Genomic DNA, 13,814 nt, shown 5'->3' with positions numbered 1-13,814 from the left:
TTATCTGCTCCGGTTAAAAACGAAACTTCCGCGCAGCGAGCGCTCCCGAGACGAAAACCTCGCGGGGAATTTCAACAAAGCAAGGCCTCCGTACATTCCAAAACGATTGGAGCACGCATGAGTCACGAGGCGTTCGATTTAATGAGAAAAAGAAGCGAGTTCTCTCGCTGGTTGTGGGGCTACGCGAAAGTTTACGCTCGAAAATTCCTCGATAAGAGACCAAAATCGTGAGAATTCCCGGCGCAAAGCTTAAAACGTTGTTCTCGTGTGCGCATCATCGAAGCTTGCGAAAAGAAAAACTCGGACAAATCGTGACTCGATAAAGAGTGACGCTCGGGACAAGATCGATATACTCGCGCGATATCGATCGAAGTAAATGAAACGAGAGAGAAGAAAAAAGAGCGAATTGAGCCGGGCGAGTGACTCGGAGGACGGAGTCACGGGGGTCACCATCTCCGGAGCCAAAAGCGTTTTTTCTCCCAGCACAGTTTTTTATCCCTCGTTGTTTTCGTTCACAAAGTCAAGGCGCTGGCAGCTTGGATGAGCCGAGAAAAGATCCGATATGGATGTTGTATAGCTCGAGGGCAAAATTGCAAAGGCTCTGCGCGACAGGCCCCGCGATATGCTGCAATGAACGACGAGGGGAACGAGGCAAAGGGGGCAGGAAGAAAGAGAGAATACGTTGTATCTTGAGAAATCTGTGCCGAGAGCGTTTGGTCACGAGGACCTCGCAACTCGCGGGCTTAAATGTTCATACACCGCGAGGGAGAAAATACGACGACCTCCCGGCTCGCCCCCCTTTTGCTGCTCCTTTCATGCGCTGACGAGGCGCTGTTGGTTCTCGAATCGCAAACCTCCGTCACAATCGACTCCCCCGTAACTTCAAATTTTCGTTTTTTTCGCGGATCGAGCAAATCTCGTTTTCCAAGGGCTTCCAAGAGCGTTTAGCGCTCAGTGATTGAAATAAGAATTTTTTGGGGGGAAAGGAAAGTTCCAGTGGGATTCCCGGAGCCGAGAGCGGCCTCGGGTGAGCTGCGTCGAGTCGGAGATTTCGCTCGCGCAGCATGGGACCGCAAGACTGCGAGTCGATGTCGCGATGACGCAAATTTTCCCCGTTTTTTCTCGTCCTTGCGGGCCAACGTCAATTCCCGTCGAGAAAATGCTGCACGCGAGCGCGCATCGCGCTATCGGGGATGAAACTTTCTCGCGTTCGGAGTCAGCCGGCGAGAGGAGAAAAGTTATTGAGAACCTCGAGGCAAACGCACCTCGGGGGAGACTCCCGCGACTTTTTCGCCAGTGAGTGATTTGCATGCGCGCGTATATGTTCGTGGGGGTACCAAAAAGGGTGCGTTCCGCGGTGGAAAGAGAGGCCGAGCTGTTTGTAGAGCTAATGGAGAGCGCGAAGTCCGAACATGGCGAAGCGAGACTAAGCGCGCTTTCTCGGTTTCGTGCGGTCCTCGCGCGCGGGTGCGAGTTAAGAAACTTGCGCAAATCGCGTTTGAATATGGAGAGTGAGGCGAACGGATGGTCGCGTTCGCGGGAGAGTGCGAGCGGCATTCACTTTTTCGTATTCAATTCTCTCCCTCCCTCTCCGGCTTTTTTCTCTCCGTCATTTCGCTGCATTCGAACAGCTGCATAATTTGCTATCTTATCGAGAGAGAGAGAGAGAGAGAGAAAAACGAAACTCTTATCGCCGCTAACTGCTTTATCCAATGAGAAGAGAGACGAGGAGCTTCTTTCCTTCTCGCTCCCTTTGTCATCGCGCCGGAGAACGAGAGAGAAGAGGCTCGCGCGAGCGATGCAAAAATGAAAGTCTGGACAGCGCGATTTTGTTCGAAAGACGCGCGATACGGTGAGCGCGAGTGTGCGCGTCTGTTATTTATTACGGTTCGTGGACTCCCGACGCGAGTTCTCTCCTTTCGATCATTGCATTTTGCGATCCTGCTTTCGTCGTTGCGCGACCTCCACCACACTTTTCCGAAAGCTCCCTTTCGTTTCTTCGAGCAATTTGTTTCTCTCGCATCCCCGAGGCGCGCGAATTTTTCATGCGAAATGGAATTGCTCATCGAAAAATTGCGCCTGCTTCCCGCGGGACGATTCAATAGTTTTTTCCCCCTTGGGAGGAGAGAAAAAAATATTATTTACGAGAACATTAGTCGGAGCACGTGTGTCTGAGCACCCGTTCGTTCTTTTTTCTCATTCGACGAAAATCTTAAGGGCATAATTCAGTGACGTTTCATGGGAACATCGTGTCTGCCATCGCTTTTTTTCTCTTCCTTTTCTCGTGCATGCTCCAAGGTTTGGAGAGCGGTTAGTCATTGCAATAACCGTCGGAGCCTCGTCGAAGGAAGACGCACACACGAGCGCACGTCGGCACACGCACGTCGGGCTGAGTCAGGGCTCGGTGGCTCGAACGTCGTTGCCGACGACGAACAAGGTACGCGAGACCAAATGCGGGCTCGCTCTTATCGCTCCGATAACAAAATATTCCGCGCTCCCTCGCGCGCCTCGTCGAGTCGATGTGACGCGCTGCGAACGTCCCGTTTTAATTCTTAAAACTTTATCGAAATTTCATTCGCGGTACCTGGACATGCGAAGTTGGGAGCTTCGGTGGACTTCGTCGCTTCGGAGCTTCCTCGAGGAGCCAGCGGACAAAAATTTGCGAACATTACGTCGCGGGCTCACGTTATTTACTTGAAACGAAAAACGAGAGAGCGAGAGTAAGGAAAAACTAGCGAAAACAAAGCTCGGAGAGCCTGCGAAAGTTCGTGTCCTCACAGCGCCGAAATTGGGCGAGAAAGTGGGACTAAAATCCGAGGGTTTGAATAAATGCTCGAACGATGTTTCCAGCCGTCCGGGGCCGATCATTCCGCGCTTGTAACGACGTAATTACAGAGCACGTTACAGCCCGTGACACAAATCTATAGACACGAAGATTCTTGGACTTGGCACGAAGGAGAGAAGAGCGCGAAGCTCTCGCTTTTCTCACGCGTAGCTTGGCTCGTATAACAGGCGCTCGGGATTTAGTGTGCTGCGAAGTGAGCCCAGCGACGCGATGGACTCGGTGTTATGACGTTTCGATGACAGCGTTCCGCCGCTGTCAGACTTCATGCTCATTCATTTTTTCTCCGTTAAAATCAGGCCCTCCCGAAGCTTTTCGATCTTTCGAAAGCCGCTCCAGCTCGCGGGGGACAACAAATTTGTAAATACTTTTTCCTCCTCTGTAAGAAACGAAGATTTTTCATCTCCACAGACTTCACGATTTCCGGGCGTGGCCGCGGAAGGGACGCGCGCTCTCTCGCACACACGCACGCTCCTCCCTTTTCTCTCTCTCAAGCTCGTGAGTTCAACGGAATCCCGTATCGCGAGCGACGTAGCCCTCATTAACGGCCACTCAACTTTACGCCAATGAAAGCGAGTCGATTGTCCCCGCAGGAGGCGAAGATTTATTATCGAACGACTGTTTTTACGGTTCGTTCGAGAACGAGAAAATTTGAGGACGAAAATTACGAAAATTTTCATCATTTCGGATAAAAGTATGAAAAATCGGCGTTTCGGGTACAAACTCGCTCGAGACTCGTCAGCCAGGATATCGCAGGGGCCGAAAAGTTAATTGGGCCCGAAAAAATGCCGAGTTTACATCGCTCGAAAAAGGGGCAAAAACGCTGGCGCACTCGGCCCGAAATCTCGAGTGCAAAATCGTCTTTCGCGTAGCTCATGATGCTCGGGGGCTCGCGGAGACTCGAAATAAAAAGAGTGAAAAAGAGTTTCGCTCGAGCGTTCGTCATACGCGATGTAAGATTTAAAGTTAGAACGTGCTCGTCGAAGCGGCCGCGGCGGTATCGAGTTAAATGTCATCCCGGAGTCCAACAAGGTCGACGAAAGTCGCTCCCCATTTTCTTTTCTCCGCACTTATTGTTTCTACTTTCGTTTTCTTCCCGAGCTTCCACGAGGCTCTTTTGCCTCGCTCCTTCCCCCCCGCCGCTCGCAAAAGGAGAAGCGAAAAGGTTAGTTCGTGTCGTCGTACTCGAGGCGAAGATCGATCTCGCGAGAGCACGTACTCTTGAACAAGTTTTACCGAAACGTAAACGAGAGAATTACCAAACGTTTGAACAAACGAGAAACGCGAAGGATTGAAAAAAAATGATGTAAAAAAGAAAAACAAGCCTCGAGTGTTATGGCGTCGTACGCAATTCGTGGAACTCTCTTACGAGCCTCGAAGGTAAATATTTTAATATAAACATCGCTGGCGAAACTTGTGACAGGGGAAATAAATCTTTGGCACAAAAATCACGACTTCGAACTCGATTCCCAAACGCAAATGACGTTTCCGAAAACTTTTTTATAATATGAGACAAAAATTGGGCTCCGGCGAACAAAAATGAGGGTTCACTGATTTTTCGCGTGAAATTCCGGAGACGAATTGACGAAACGCGATTGAAAGGTGACGAAGGGAATTATAGTGGCAATAAACACGTGTCGGTACCGAATAACGGCCACAGAAAAGGGACGAAAAAATGACTTGGTTCGTGGCAATTACAGAACTATTAAGTTCATCGAGAATGGCCCATAAAAATTAATCTCCGCGCGAGAGACGTGGCTAGAGATATTTATCTGAGAGTGTAATTAATAACTCGGTTTTGATAGTCGAGCCGTTCTCTACGATTTCAACACTAAATGTCAAAGATAAGAAAGAAAAGCCGGTGCGCGTATGTGAATAATGGAAAGATGAAAAAAATGACTCACCTAATACCTTAAATGTGTGGGGAGCAGCATATTTAATGGGTATTTTTGCTCTCCTTAATGCTAAAATGGCGCGAAGCGTTTCAAGGTCACGCAGCAGTTACGAGAGAGAGAGAGAGGACGGAGAGCATTCTGGACCAGTTTGTATTATGAATGAAAATAATGAATAGATAAGGAGGAATAATGATTCCTCGTTCGTATGCGAAAAATAAATAAATAGAGAAAAAACGTGATGAACGATAAGGAGAGATTGATTGAAATCGAGAAACTTGATTTGTTTCGTCAGCGGGATCGAAGATAAACTCGACAAGTTCCAAGGTCGCAGACCGCGTTGGCCAGAGCTCTTTTGCTCGACGGACGACAAAAATATTTTTCCCGATAAGTTATTTTCTGCGCAACTGCGAGATTCGGTGGTTGTGAATTAAAATTGAATTTGTCTGGCTTGGAAAAAGCGCGGTTGAATTTACGAGGGGAGAATTTTCTTTATTCGAAATTGTTTACTCAAGAGATTTCTGTCAGTAGGAAAACACGGGTTGAGCGATATTATTTCGTTATTATTGTATATTTGGAGAGTTTAAAGCGTATGGAAAAATCGAGTTGAAATTCTTTCGCAGCGGGTGAATTTTAACTTCGGGAATGTTGAAGATAAGAAATGGGTAGAGATAAAGTTTCATTTGGCTTGACAATGGTACGTAAGGAAGGTTGAAAATAGAGCTGAGGAAGAAAATGTAAAGGGGGATGAGGAGAAAAAGGATAAGTGCATTTTTAAGACTGAAAGACGATAGGAACGGACGTAGTGGAGAAAATGTGAGATGGAAGGAAAAACAAGGGCGTGGGGGGAAGGCGTGAATGAAAAAATTGGTACTCACGTAAATAAGTCCGGAATAATAACGATCCTTGAGATTATGAAGTACAGAAGCCTCGTTCAAGCACGTGAGTTCGGCCATGTCCTCGACCTTGTCGAATTTGGGTGGATTCATTTTCTGTATGTCGTCCCTTGTAACGAGTACGCGCTTGCCGGTTTCGGCAATTTCGACCTCGACCTCATCGCCCCGATCGCCCTTTATCCCAGCGGCGACGAAGCCCTGAGTCTCGTGGGGTACCCATACCAATTTTTTTTGAGTCCATTCCGCTTGTGTCGCCGGATCGTTGAAATTATTACGATCTACGGAAAGGTAACGCAATTCCGGATCTGACCGGTCTACCCTCGAATCAGCGTCCGCCATCTTTCTTTACACGCGCGCACCACAATGCTTCCGAAGTGCGCCGCCTTTAACCGTTTGCTCTGTCTCTTTCTTGGCTCTCGTGTCTCTTTTTTTCCTCCGTTCGTCGGAACGTCTGTCTTTATCTTTTTGTTTGGGTTTGAATTTGAGAAAAAAATATGAAAAAAAAAAAACAATAAGCGTTCTTTCGGTAAGGCCGCTGTGGTAGTTTGCACGATGCTTGGCTTCGCTCACTCTCCCTCTATCTATCTTCGTTTCTCTCCCTCTCGCACGTTACGCCGTCCGAATCGTCTTTTTCTCTCGGCGAACGCCGCGCTCTCACTCTCAACGCCCCGTACGCCGCAGCATATATACACACTTGCCCGCACACATACACAACACACGCACACAAAACGTCTTATGCACGGCTTCCCACGAAACACGTATTTGTTTTCCTTTTCTTTGAAATTTCTATTTCATCTATACTCTCGTTGAGAGCCTCGCACACGATTGGAAAACACGTATGACACACACTAGGCGGCAAAACCGAACGCGAACGAGCAACTTCTTTCTTCGAGTATTTAGCCACCGCAAATTTTACATGTGTATGCAAAAACTGAGGACGAATAGGGAATAATGCGATAAAAAATCGTTCTTTTTTCGTTTATCACTCAAACATTTATGGACCAGTTCTTCTTTAGTTTCGTATCTAACGTTTCGGTAAATTTTTCTTTTTTTCTTACTTTCTCCTCTTTTTATTCGCTCGCTCTCTTTCTCTTTTTCTCTCTCTAGCTCGACTCTCTGCACGACAGAGTCGACACACCGCGCGCTGGCCACACTACCTTCTGAAAGCAGGCTCCCGGCTGGCCAACTCTACCCCATGGCTTGGAACCGTTCTCTCTCTCCTCTTACTCCCGGTATATACTCTTTTCCTCCCCTCGCGCCCCTTCGTCGTCGCTCGCGTTCGCCGACTGGAGTACAAACGCACTAACGCGCCGCCCGGCCTAACTGATCGGTATTGTCATCTACCGGACAAATGAAAAATCTCTGTTGACTACGCAGTACGATAAGCACCGGTAGAGGACAGCAACCGGACATTTCGCGGGGTAAAGGCGTGTGAAAAGTCAACTAGTCAAACGATCGACTATTTTTATTGATAAAATTTTCGAATTTTCCCCACACGTTCATGAAAGACCATTTCTTTCCAACATTCACCAATAGTTTTGATGTTATTTTTAAAGCAAGTGTTTCTCAGAAACCGCTTTATTTTTTCGCTCCTACTTTGACTAGCCTGGAAAATCGTTCCATGCGATCTAACCTCGACACGTCAAAACTTTGATAAAGCCTGCTTTTTTCTTGTAAATAATTCAACAATAGTGTTGAACAGAATACAGTATTCTGGTAAGACATACTTCAACTTGCTTATGGGGTCAAAACCACCCAGTATGCACTTTAAGGGTTAAAACATTAAACGATGACGAAATTTTTCTAAATTCATAGGCCGAAAGGAATCGATTTTTACACAATAATTGCAGTTTTATCATTCAATTGTTTCAGCATTTTAACCGATTTCCCTTGCATTTCTCGTTTACTCTTTATGCGTACTTTGCATTATTATAATTAAAATCATTATCACACTGTACTTCGAAAATCGTTCTGCATATAGATACATATTTATTGTCACGTAACTTCCTCTCCCTACTAGCAACGTATATAACCGATTCATTTAAAAATGATCGTTCAAAAGAATCCGGTGCACAGATCCCACTTTAGTTGCCTGTTTAAAACGTGGAGCTGAGTACGTGTACGTGTTCCGCAATAATAACGTACGTAATCATTTCGAATCTCACTGTACATCGAATTATAAGCTATAGTAATATCAACAGGCAAGTTTTGGAAATAAATCGATTGAAACAAGAACCCTATCATTGCTAGCGAAATATACAATCGAGTTGAAAGTTCTCACATAGGTTTTATTCGTATCAAATTATATTTAACTCTATTCCAGTCGCAAATTTACGTGTCGATATCCAAAATTAGTTTCACCTCAAATGAGCGAACGATATGGCAGTTTGTGTGATCGTTGAAGACCAAATATGGTTATTTGTCCGTTTGTGGGCCATATAAACAAGCGTGAAGTCGAATTAAGGTCAAAACCTTCTTTTCGCATCGAAGTTAGGCCCGTGCTGATCCAGGTGTGCGTATATATACATATATATACGCCGTATTTGGTTGCATCAAGAAAAGTTACACGAGCTGACGCTCGGAGGGGGATTCAGCGGTCAAGGAAAAACGAGCCTATTGTTAGCCCTCGTGTTTAATGAATCATTATAAATTCCTTATTTGGCCAAGAGGACGACAGAACCCGTACATGTTTATAACGATTTCACATTCAAAAGTTGCTGCGATAATCAAATAAATTTGTACATTTTTCGAGTGCAAAAATGTCGCTTTTCGTTTTCATCAAAATTTCCCTTTTTTCGTCCTCGACTTAAAAGAGTTTTTGAGTTTTTTTTTTCTATTTTTTTTTTTCGAGTTTTTGAATCACGCTTGTTGTTTAATTGAAACCAAACCCTCGCACGAGCATGTTTGTACGAAAAACGAATGAATTTAATAAAAATGTCGAACATTTATTTTTGCAGCAACTCTTAATTGGACCAAGAGAAATGTCGTCCTACGGTGCACAATTGGACGTGAACATCAATGATTACGCGAAGGAAAAAAACGTACGTATGAAGCGCTGTGTTTACAGAAAATGTACGATTTAAAGAAAAAATGTCTCCGAGTGGATTTACGGAGATAAGATAAACGTGACTTCTTTTCTTGCTCAGGCCATAATTGTCGATTTACGGAGCGACACTGTGACAAAACCTTCCAAAGCTATGCGACTCGCCATGATGGATGCGGCAGTCGGTGATGACGTTTTCGGCGAAGATCCAACTGTCAATGGTTCGAAATAACGAAAAGCGTTTGCATGGGCAACCTTTTTTCTTAAACTCGTTCGATCGAGGCTTTAATGGAATTTTTTATGATTAGAACTGGAGCGAAAGGCTGCGGAAATGGTCGGAAAAGAAGCTGCTCTATTTGTCTCTTCCGGTACCATGGGAAATTTGATTGCCAGTAAGTTTTCCAGTTTTCCCTCTTTCTCTACTTGGAATGGCCTCGAAAATTGTTCTCTATAAAAAATTAAACTTCCATTTGGCCAGTAATGGTGCATTGCAACGAGCGTGGTTGCCAGGCATACTGCGGTGAAAGATCCCATACGATGTTGCACGAGCAAGGCGGAGCAGCTCAAATAGCAGGTGTGACGTTGAATCCAATACCGAACAGAGAAGACGGTACGTTCAGTCTGGAGGCTCTGGAGCTCAAATTCAGTAAGGATCGTTTGCACGAGCCAACTTCGCGATTGGTAATCGTTGAGAACACGTTTACCGGCAACACAGTCGATTCTTGCTGGTTGAATAAATTAATGGAACTGGTAAAAAAGCGAGGTTTGAAGTTGCACATGGACGGAGCTCGTTTGTGGAACGCTTCGGTGGGTTCGGGAGTTCCAGCGAATAAAATGGTCGAGAATTTCGACTCGGTGACGTTTTGTTTGAGCAAAGGTCTCGGCGCGCCTGTCGGTTCGATGCTGTGCGGTGATCGCGATTTCATTTCACGAGCAAGGCGCGTTAGAAAAGTTCTCGGCGGTGGCATGCGCCAGGCTGGAGTTCTCGCTGCCGCTGGTCTCGTTGCTCTCGAAGAAACTATTCCGCTTCTCAAATTCGATCATGAACGCGCTCGCAGACTCGAATCTGCTATCAATCAAATGGAAAGCAACGTTTTTCAATCCATCACGGACACCGGGGTCAAAACGAATATGGTTATTCTTCGCTTGAACAGAGATCTCGACTATGGTGCCAACGCCTTCGTCCAAAGATTGAGCACCGTCCTCGACGAACCTAATGAACCCAGAATCATCGTCAGAGCTCTTGCTTTCTCTAATAATATGATTAGGTTTGTCCTTCATCGCGATATCAACGACGAGATGCTGGACGCTGCTATTTCCAAAATTAAGTTTATTGGCCAACCTACGAACAAAAAGAAAATGTAAAATCCTTTCGTATAAATATTCACAAATAATAACACAGATTCAATAAAACCGTGACTGCAAAAGACTCGTCTCGTTTTTTCCTGTTCCTCAATGGTCCAGCGATCTGAAAAACGAAATTCTTTTATCGTATCGCGTATAATTTTCCTCAGGCTCGTCAACTTGCTTTTCACTCTGGGAGCCAGACCGAAAGAACGAGATTTCGAAGAATTAAATGCTATTAAAAATCGTTAGGTTTTTACAAGAAGTTGCAATAAAGAGACACTGGAATATTGGGAATTCAGATATTAGCAACAAAATTGAAACGAAAATCGATAAATGTCAAATGAATGTTTTTTTTGTGATTTGATAAACGACTCGATGTAACTGACGTCGCATGGACTATGGGTAAGGATTTTATTGTGGGTGACAATGACTCGATTAGAGTCTAATATCCAGAGAACAAAATACAGTTTTTCCTTTGGCTGATGAGTCCGGGGTTTCCCGAAATTATTCGCTCTTTCAAAAACTCACATTTTTTTCACCATATTTTTTCAACTTAAGCGAAAGGAAGTTGATCGAGATAAGGAAATTTTTATTGAAAAATGATACCTTGAAGATGTTCGCTGAAATCGTTTATTATTTTACATCATTCCGATTTTCGTTTACAATAGTCTTCTCCCGATCGAATAAAATTAAAATAAGCTATAATATTCATTCCTATTCAAATGTTCCATGGAACCGTTGCGACGTAGTACGTTTCAGTGTTGCGGGGGAAGATGAGAAAACTCTAATGAATTCGTCATTCAATTCTGGAAAGCATCGTTGACCGGCTCTTCGTCGTCCTCGTCTTCCTCCCCCTCGCTTTCGAAGGTATTATCAGGAATATCGTACAGTCGAATCATGGGCTTGTTGGGATCTTTCATGATAAGATATTTGCCGTCTTTCTGTTTGAGGCAAATGTCAATGATGCAACGTAGGATACCCCAAGCATTGTCCATGTTGAGATTAATTTGGGTAGCGAATTCGTTAGGTTTATATTGTTGCGTTCCGAGGATAACGTGCTTCGAGGAATCCCGCACGGAGGCACGGGAGACGTAGCCGAACTTCAGTTGGTCGGATCCTGCGAGGAGCGCCTGCACTGTCCACTTGGCCAGTTTGCAGGCATTGTTTCGCAGCTCATTGGCGAGGACAGCGCCTCGCTGCGTGTCCAACTTCTGCCTCCATTCGACTCCATTTGCAAGTTTTGAATCCCATTCATTGAGGGCCTTTATCGTAAGAAATTGGGTATCATTATTGGTTCCTTGCATGACTGCATCGTGTTCGCAACGGCAAACTAGCGTGACGCCGTTGTTCAAATCCCATTTACGGTATCGATAAGCGACGCTGGCAACGTCGCTCTCTTCTTCCTCGGAGATGAAAGGATTGCCTTCTTCGAATTTGTATCGTGGCTCGTTCGACTTCAATACTTGTTGGGAAAAGTTGTGATTTATGAAGGTCGCTTCGAGGGCTAAATTGCGGGGGGAGTTCAAAGAGTTTCCGTCGTCCTGGGGCGGCTCGACGCTCGTCTCGTTCACCGTTAAGAGGTCGAACTCTGTGTTGTCACGCTTGTCGAAAAATAGCTTATCGCCAATTTTCTCAATCACAATGTCCCACGAATAATTGCTCCTGGTTGAGCACATTATCGTCGCGAGAATGGCGTCCGTCGCGTACACATTTCCTTCTGTTTTCGACAACTTACGAATCACCGGATCGTCGGTTGTCGTCACCGTGTGGAAGATTCGGTCGATTCTCTGTAACGGTTTCTCACTTTTAACGTTCACACGATCGTACGTTTTATCGTAATATTCTAACGAGCCCGCGCATAGAATATCCTCGCCGTCTTTTACTCCTGGCAACGAGAGCTTTGCCAATCGTGGAAAATCCATTTCCTCTATCGTCACCCAATCCGGACGCACCGTCACGGACGCATCCCGAATTTTTATTGGCGGCTGATTTTTGTGATTCCTCAAGCCCTGTTGCCGACCCCAACGTTTTGTCTGTCCTTTTCTCTCCCGCTCCCTCAATTTCAGCTTTCCAAGCTGTTGCATTTGATTGATGCCACCTCTCTGTCCTCCTCGACCTCTCATGTTCCGTTGGTTCTTTCCGAAACGACCACGCTGGTACGGCGGCTTCTGTACTCGCGTCGTATCCACCAGATGGAAAGTCGACTCATCCTCATCGTGGTAATACGCGTACTGACTTCCCGAGCCAAATTGGGACGCATATTTGTCTGAAAATTTTTCATTTTATTTCATCTTTCATTTTCTGAGACATTTGAAATTTTGGAAAAACATATTTCAAATAACATTTTCGAGAATAATATTTTATTATATAAAAGAAATATAGTCAATTCATAAAGGTACTATCACTAAAATAATTGGAGTTGTTACGAGCCACACCCGTATTCACAAAATTCTATTTAGTGAAACAAGAGAAACTTCAAAAATTCTTTTTGTTTTGAGATCTCAATGGACATTTAACAATTGCATTACGGCTCGAGCAATCGAGCGAAAGAACTGGCTATAACGAAAAGACAAAAATAGTGCATTACGATATCTGTGACCCAAGTTGTCTTTTATATCACCGTGTCAACTTAGCGCACAAGTGTCAGCGGGGACGCTAACCGCCATGTGAAAGCGTCGCTTAAATGCTGTTTTATTTCGTACGGTGCTATAAATTATATTTTTTCTATGAGGTCAGGAGTTCATAATATACCCCAAAAAAAAAGTAATATTCATTGATATTGAGAATATTAATAAAAATTCTTTTCTTTCTAGGGAATGAAATATATTTTGCGATTGATGTGCAATTGAAAATTCGATTTGTAATCCGTACGTGTGTACATAAACAAGTAGAAGTGTGAAAAAATCTCAAATTTCATAACAATTAAAAATTTTTAGACGACTAACAGTTTGGAATATACTGTGAATTCCATTTGAGTTTTCGTGATAAAGTTTTCAAATACAGTTGGACTATAGCTCCTGCGAAGAATCTCTAGGAACGACTCGTCATGACATAAAAGTATTTGTCTCGAAGTCGCTGACACAACTCTGGAGGTGCGTTTCACTTATGGCCTGTAATGCTGCAACACCCAAAACTCTATCCACAGGGGCTAGTGGTCGGGCTTTGTGAGCGCTTACGGGCGATAAGTGGAATGCATCTTAAATATACATATATATAGTGGAAATCAGAGGTTATGTTGACTGGGGCGTGGGCAACGAAAAAATTTCGACACTTACTGGTGAACTTTTTGTCTTGGAAAGCTGCTCCGGTCCAATCGGAAATCTGTCGAAGAATTAAATAAAGTAAAAATGTAGTTTTAGTGATTAGGATAGAGTGAGACAAGTCTTCGCAGACTCGAAAAAATTGGCCTCTTACCTTCCCAAGCCTATCACCCTTTGAAAATGGCTGGTACGGTATGTCTTTGAATTGATCGGGCAACTCGTAAGGTCCCCAACCATCCGGATTATTTTGTATCGCCGGTTCTTGAAAATGCACCGGCTCTTCCTTTTGATGAGTTTCTTCCACAATTTCGTTAGTCATCTTTTTATGTTTAATAACGAATTTAATAATAAAAACGAGTTTAATAATCTATCGAAGCACGCCTTGACGAAACAGATTTCACAAAAGGTCCACGAGAAGACTGAACGAGCAGGCCACAACGCGTCGCACCGGAACACTTATGAAACGGAAAAGACGCTGACGCCATGTTCGATATTGTCGGCCATTTTGAAATTTGCTGATATTGTCGTAACTAT

The 13,814-nt window shown here is 44.6% G+C and overlaps 3 protein-coding genes across 7 annotated transcripts in view; 1 reads left to right on the top strand and 2 right to left on the bottom strand.

Moving 5' to 3' along the window:
- zip (myosin heavy chain 10) overlaps positions 1 to 6,837 on the bottom strand; it is a 32,614-nt gene extending 25,777 nt beyond the window's left edge. The window contains exon 1 of the mRNA XM_043424216.1: positions 5,613 to 6,837. Coding sequence (XP_043280151.1) covers positions 5,613 to 5,969 — 357 coding nt within the window. The 5' untranslated portion in view covers positions 5,970 to 6,837. The remainder of the gene's footprint in view (positions 1 to 5,612) is intronic.
- Positions 4,014 to 10,102, top strand: LOC122413706 (probable low-specificity L-threonine aldolase 2). 5 transcript variants are annotated; one of them, XM_043424225.1, is made up of 5 exons: positions 4,014 to 4,222; positions 8,588 to 8,671; positions 8,777 to 8,894; positions 8,982 to 9,065; positions 9,152 to 10,102. In XM_043424225.1, the coding sequence occupies exons 1-5, from the start codon at positions 4,178 to 4,180 to the stop codon at positions 10,036 to 10,038; spliced, it is 1,218 nt and encodes a 405-aa protein (XP_043280160.1). In that variant the 5' UTR covers positions 4,014 to 4,177; the 3' UTR covers positions 10,039 to 10,102. The 5 variants fall into 5 exon arrangements, with proteins under 5 accessions (XP_043280160.1, XP_043280162.1, XP_043280161.1 ...); XM_043424227.1 differs by lacking the exon at positions 4,014 to 4,222 and adding an exon at positions 7,109 to 7,346; XM_043424226.1 differs by lacking the exon at positions 4,014 to 4,222 and adding an exon at positions 7,641 to 7,771.
- Positions 10,103 to 10,636: 534 nt separating this feature from the next.
- Positions 10,637 to 13,745, bottom strand: eIF3d1 (eukaryotic translation initiation factor 3 subunit d1). The gene is made up of 3 exons (XM_043424222.1): positions 13,435 to 13,745; positions 13,296 to 13,341; positions 10,637 to 12,286 (listed from the first exon to the last, which is right to left on the bottom strand). The coding sequence occupies exons 1-3, from the start codon at positions 13,597 to 13,599 to the stop codon at positions 10,821 to 10,823; spliced, it is 1,677 nt and encodes a 558-aa protein (XP_043280157.1). The 5' UTR covers positions 13,600 to 13,745; the 3' UTR covers positions 10,637 to 10,820.
- Between the last annotated feature and the right edge of the window lie 69 nt (positions 13,746 to 13,814).

The sequence above is a fragment of the Venturia canescens genome, chromosome 7 (assembly GCF_019457755.1).
Source record: "Venturia canescens isolate UGA chromosome 7, ASM1945775v1, whole genome shotgun sequence".
Classification (NCBI taxonomy): Eukaryota; Metazoa; Arthropoda; class Insecta; order Hymenoptera; family Ichneumonidae; genus Venturia; species Venturia canescens.
This window is presented reverse-complemented; position numbering and strand designations above follow the sequence as displayed.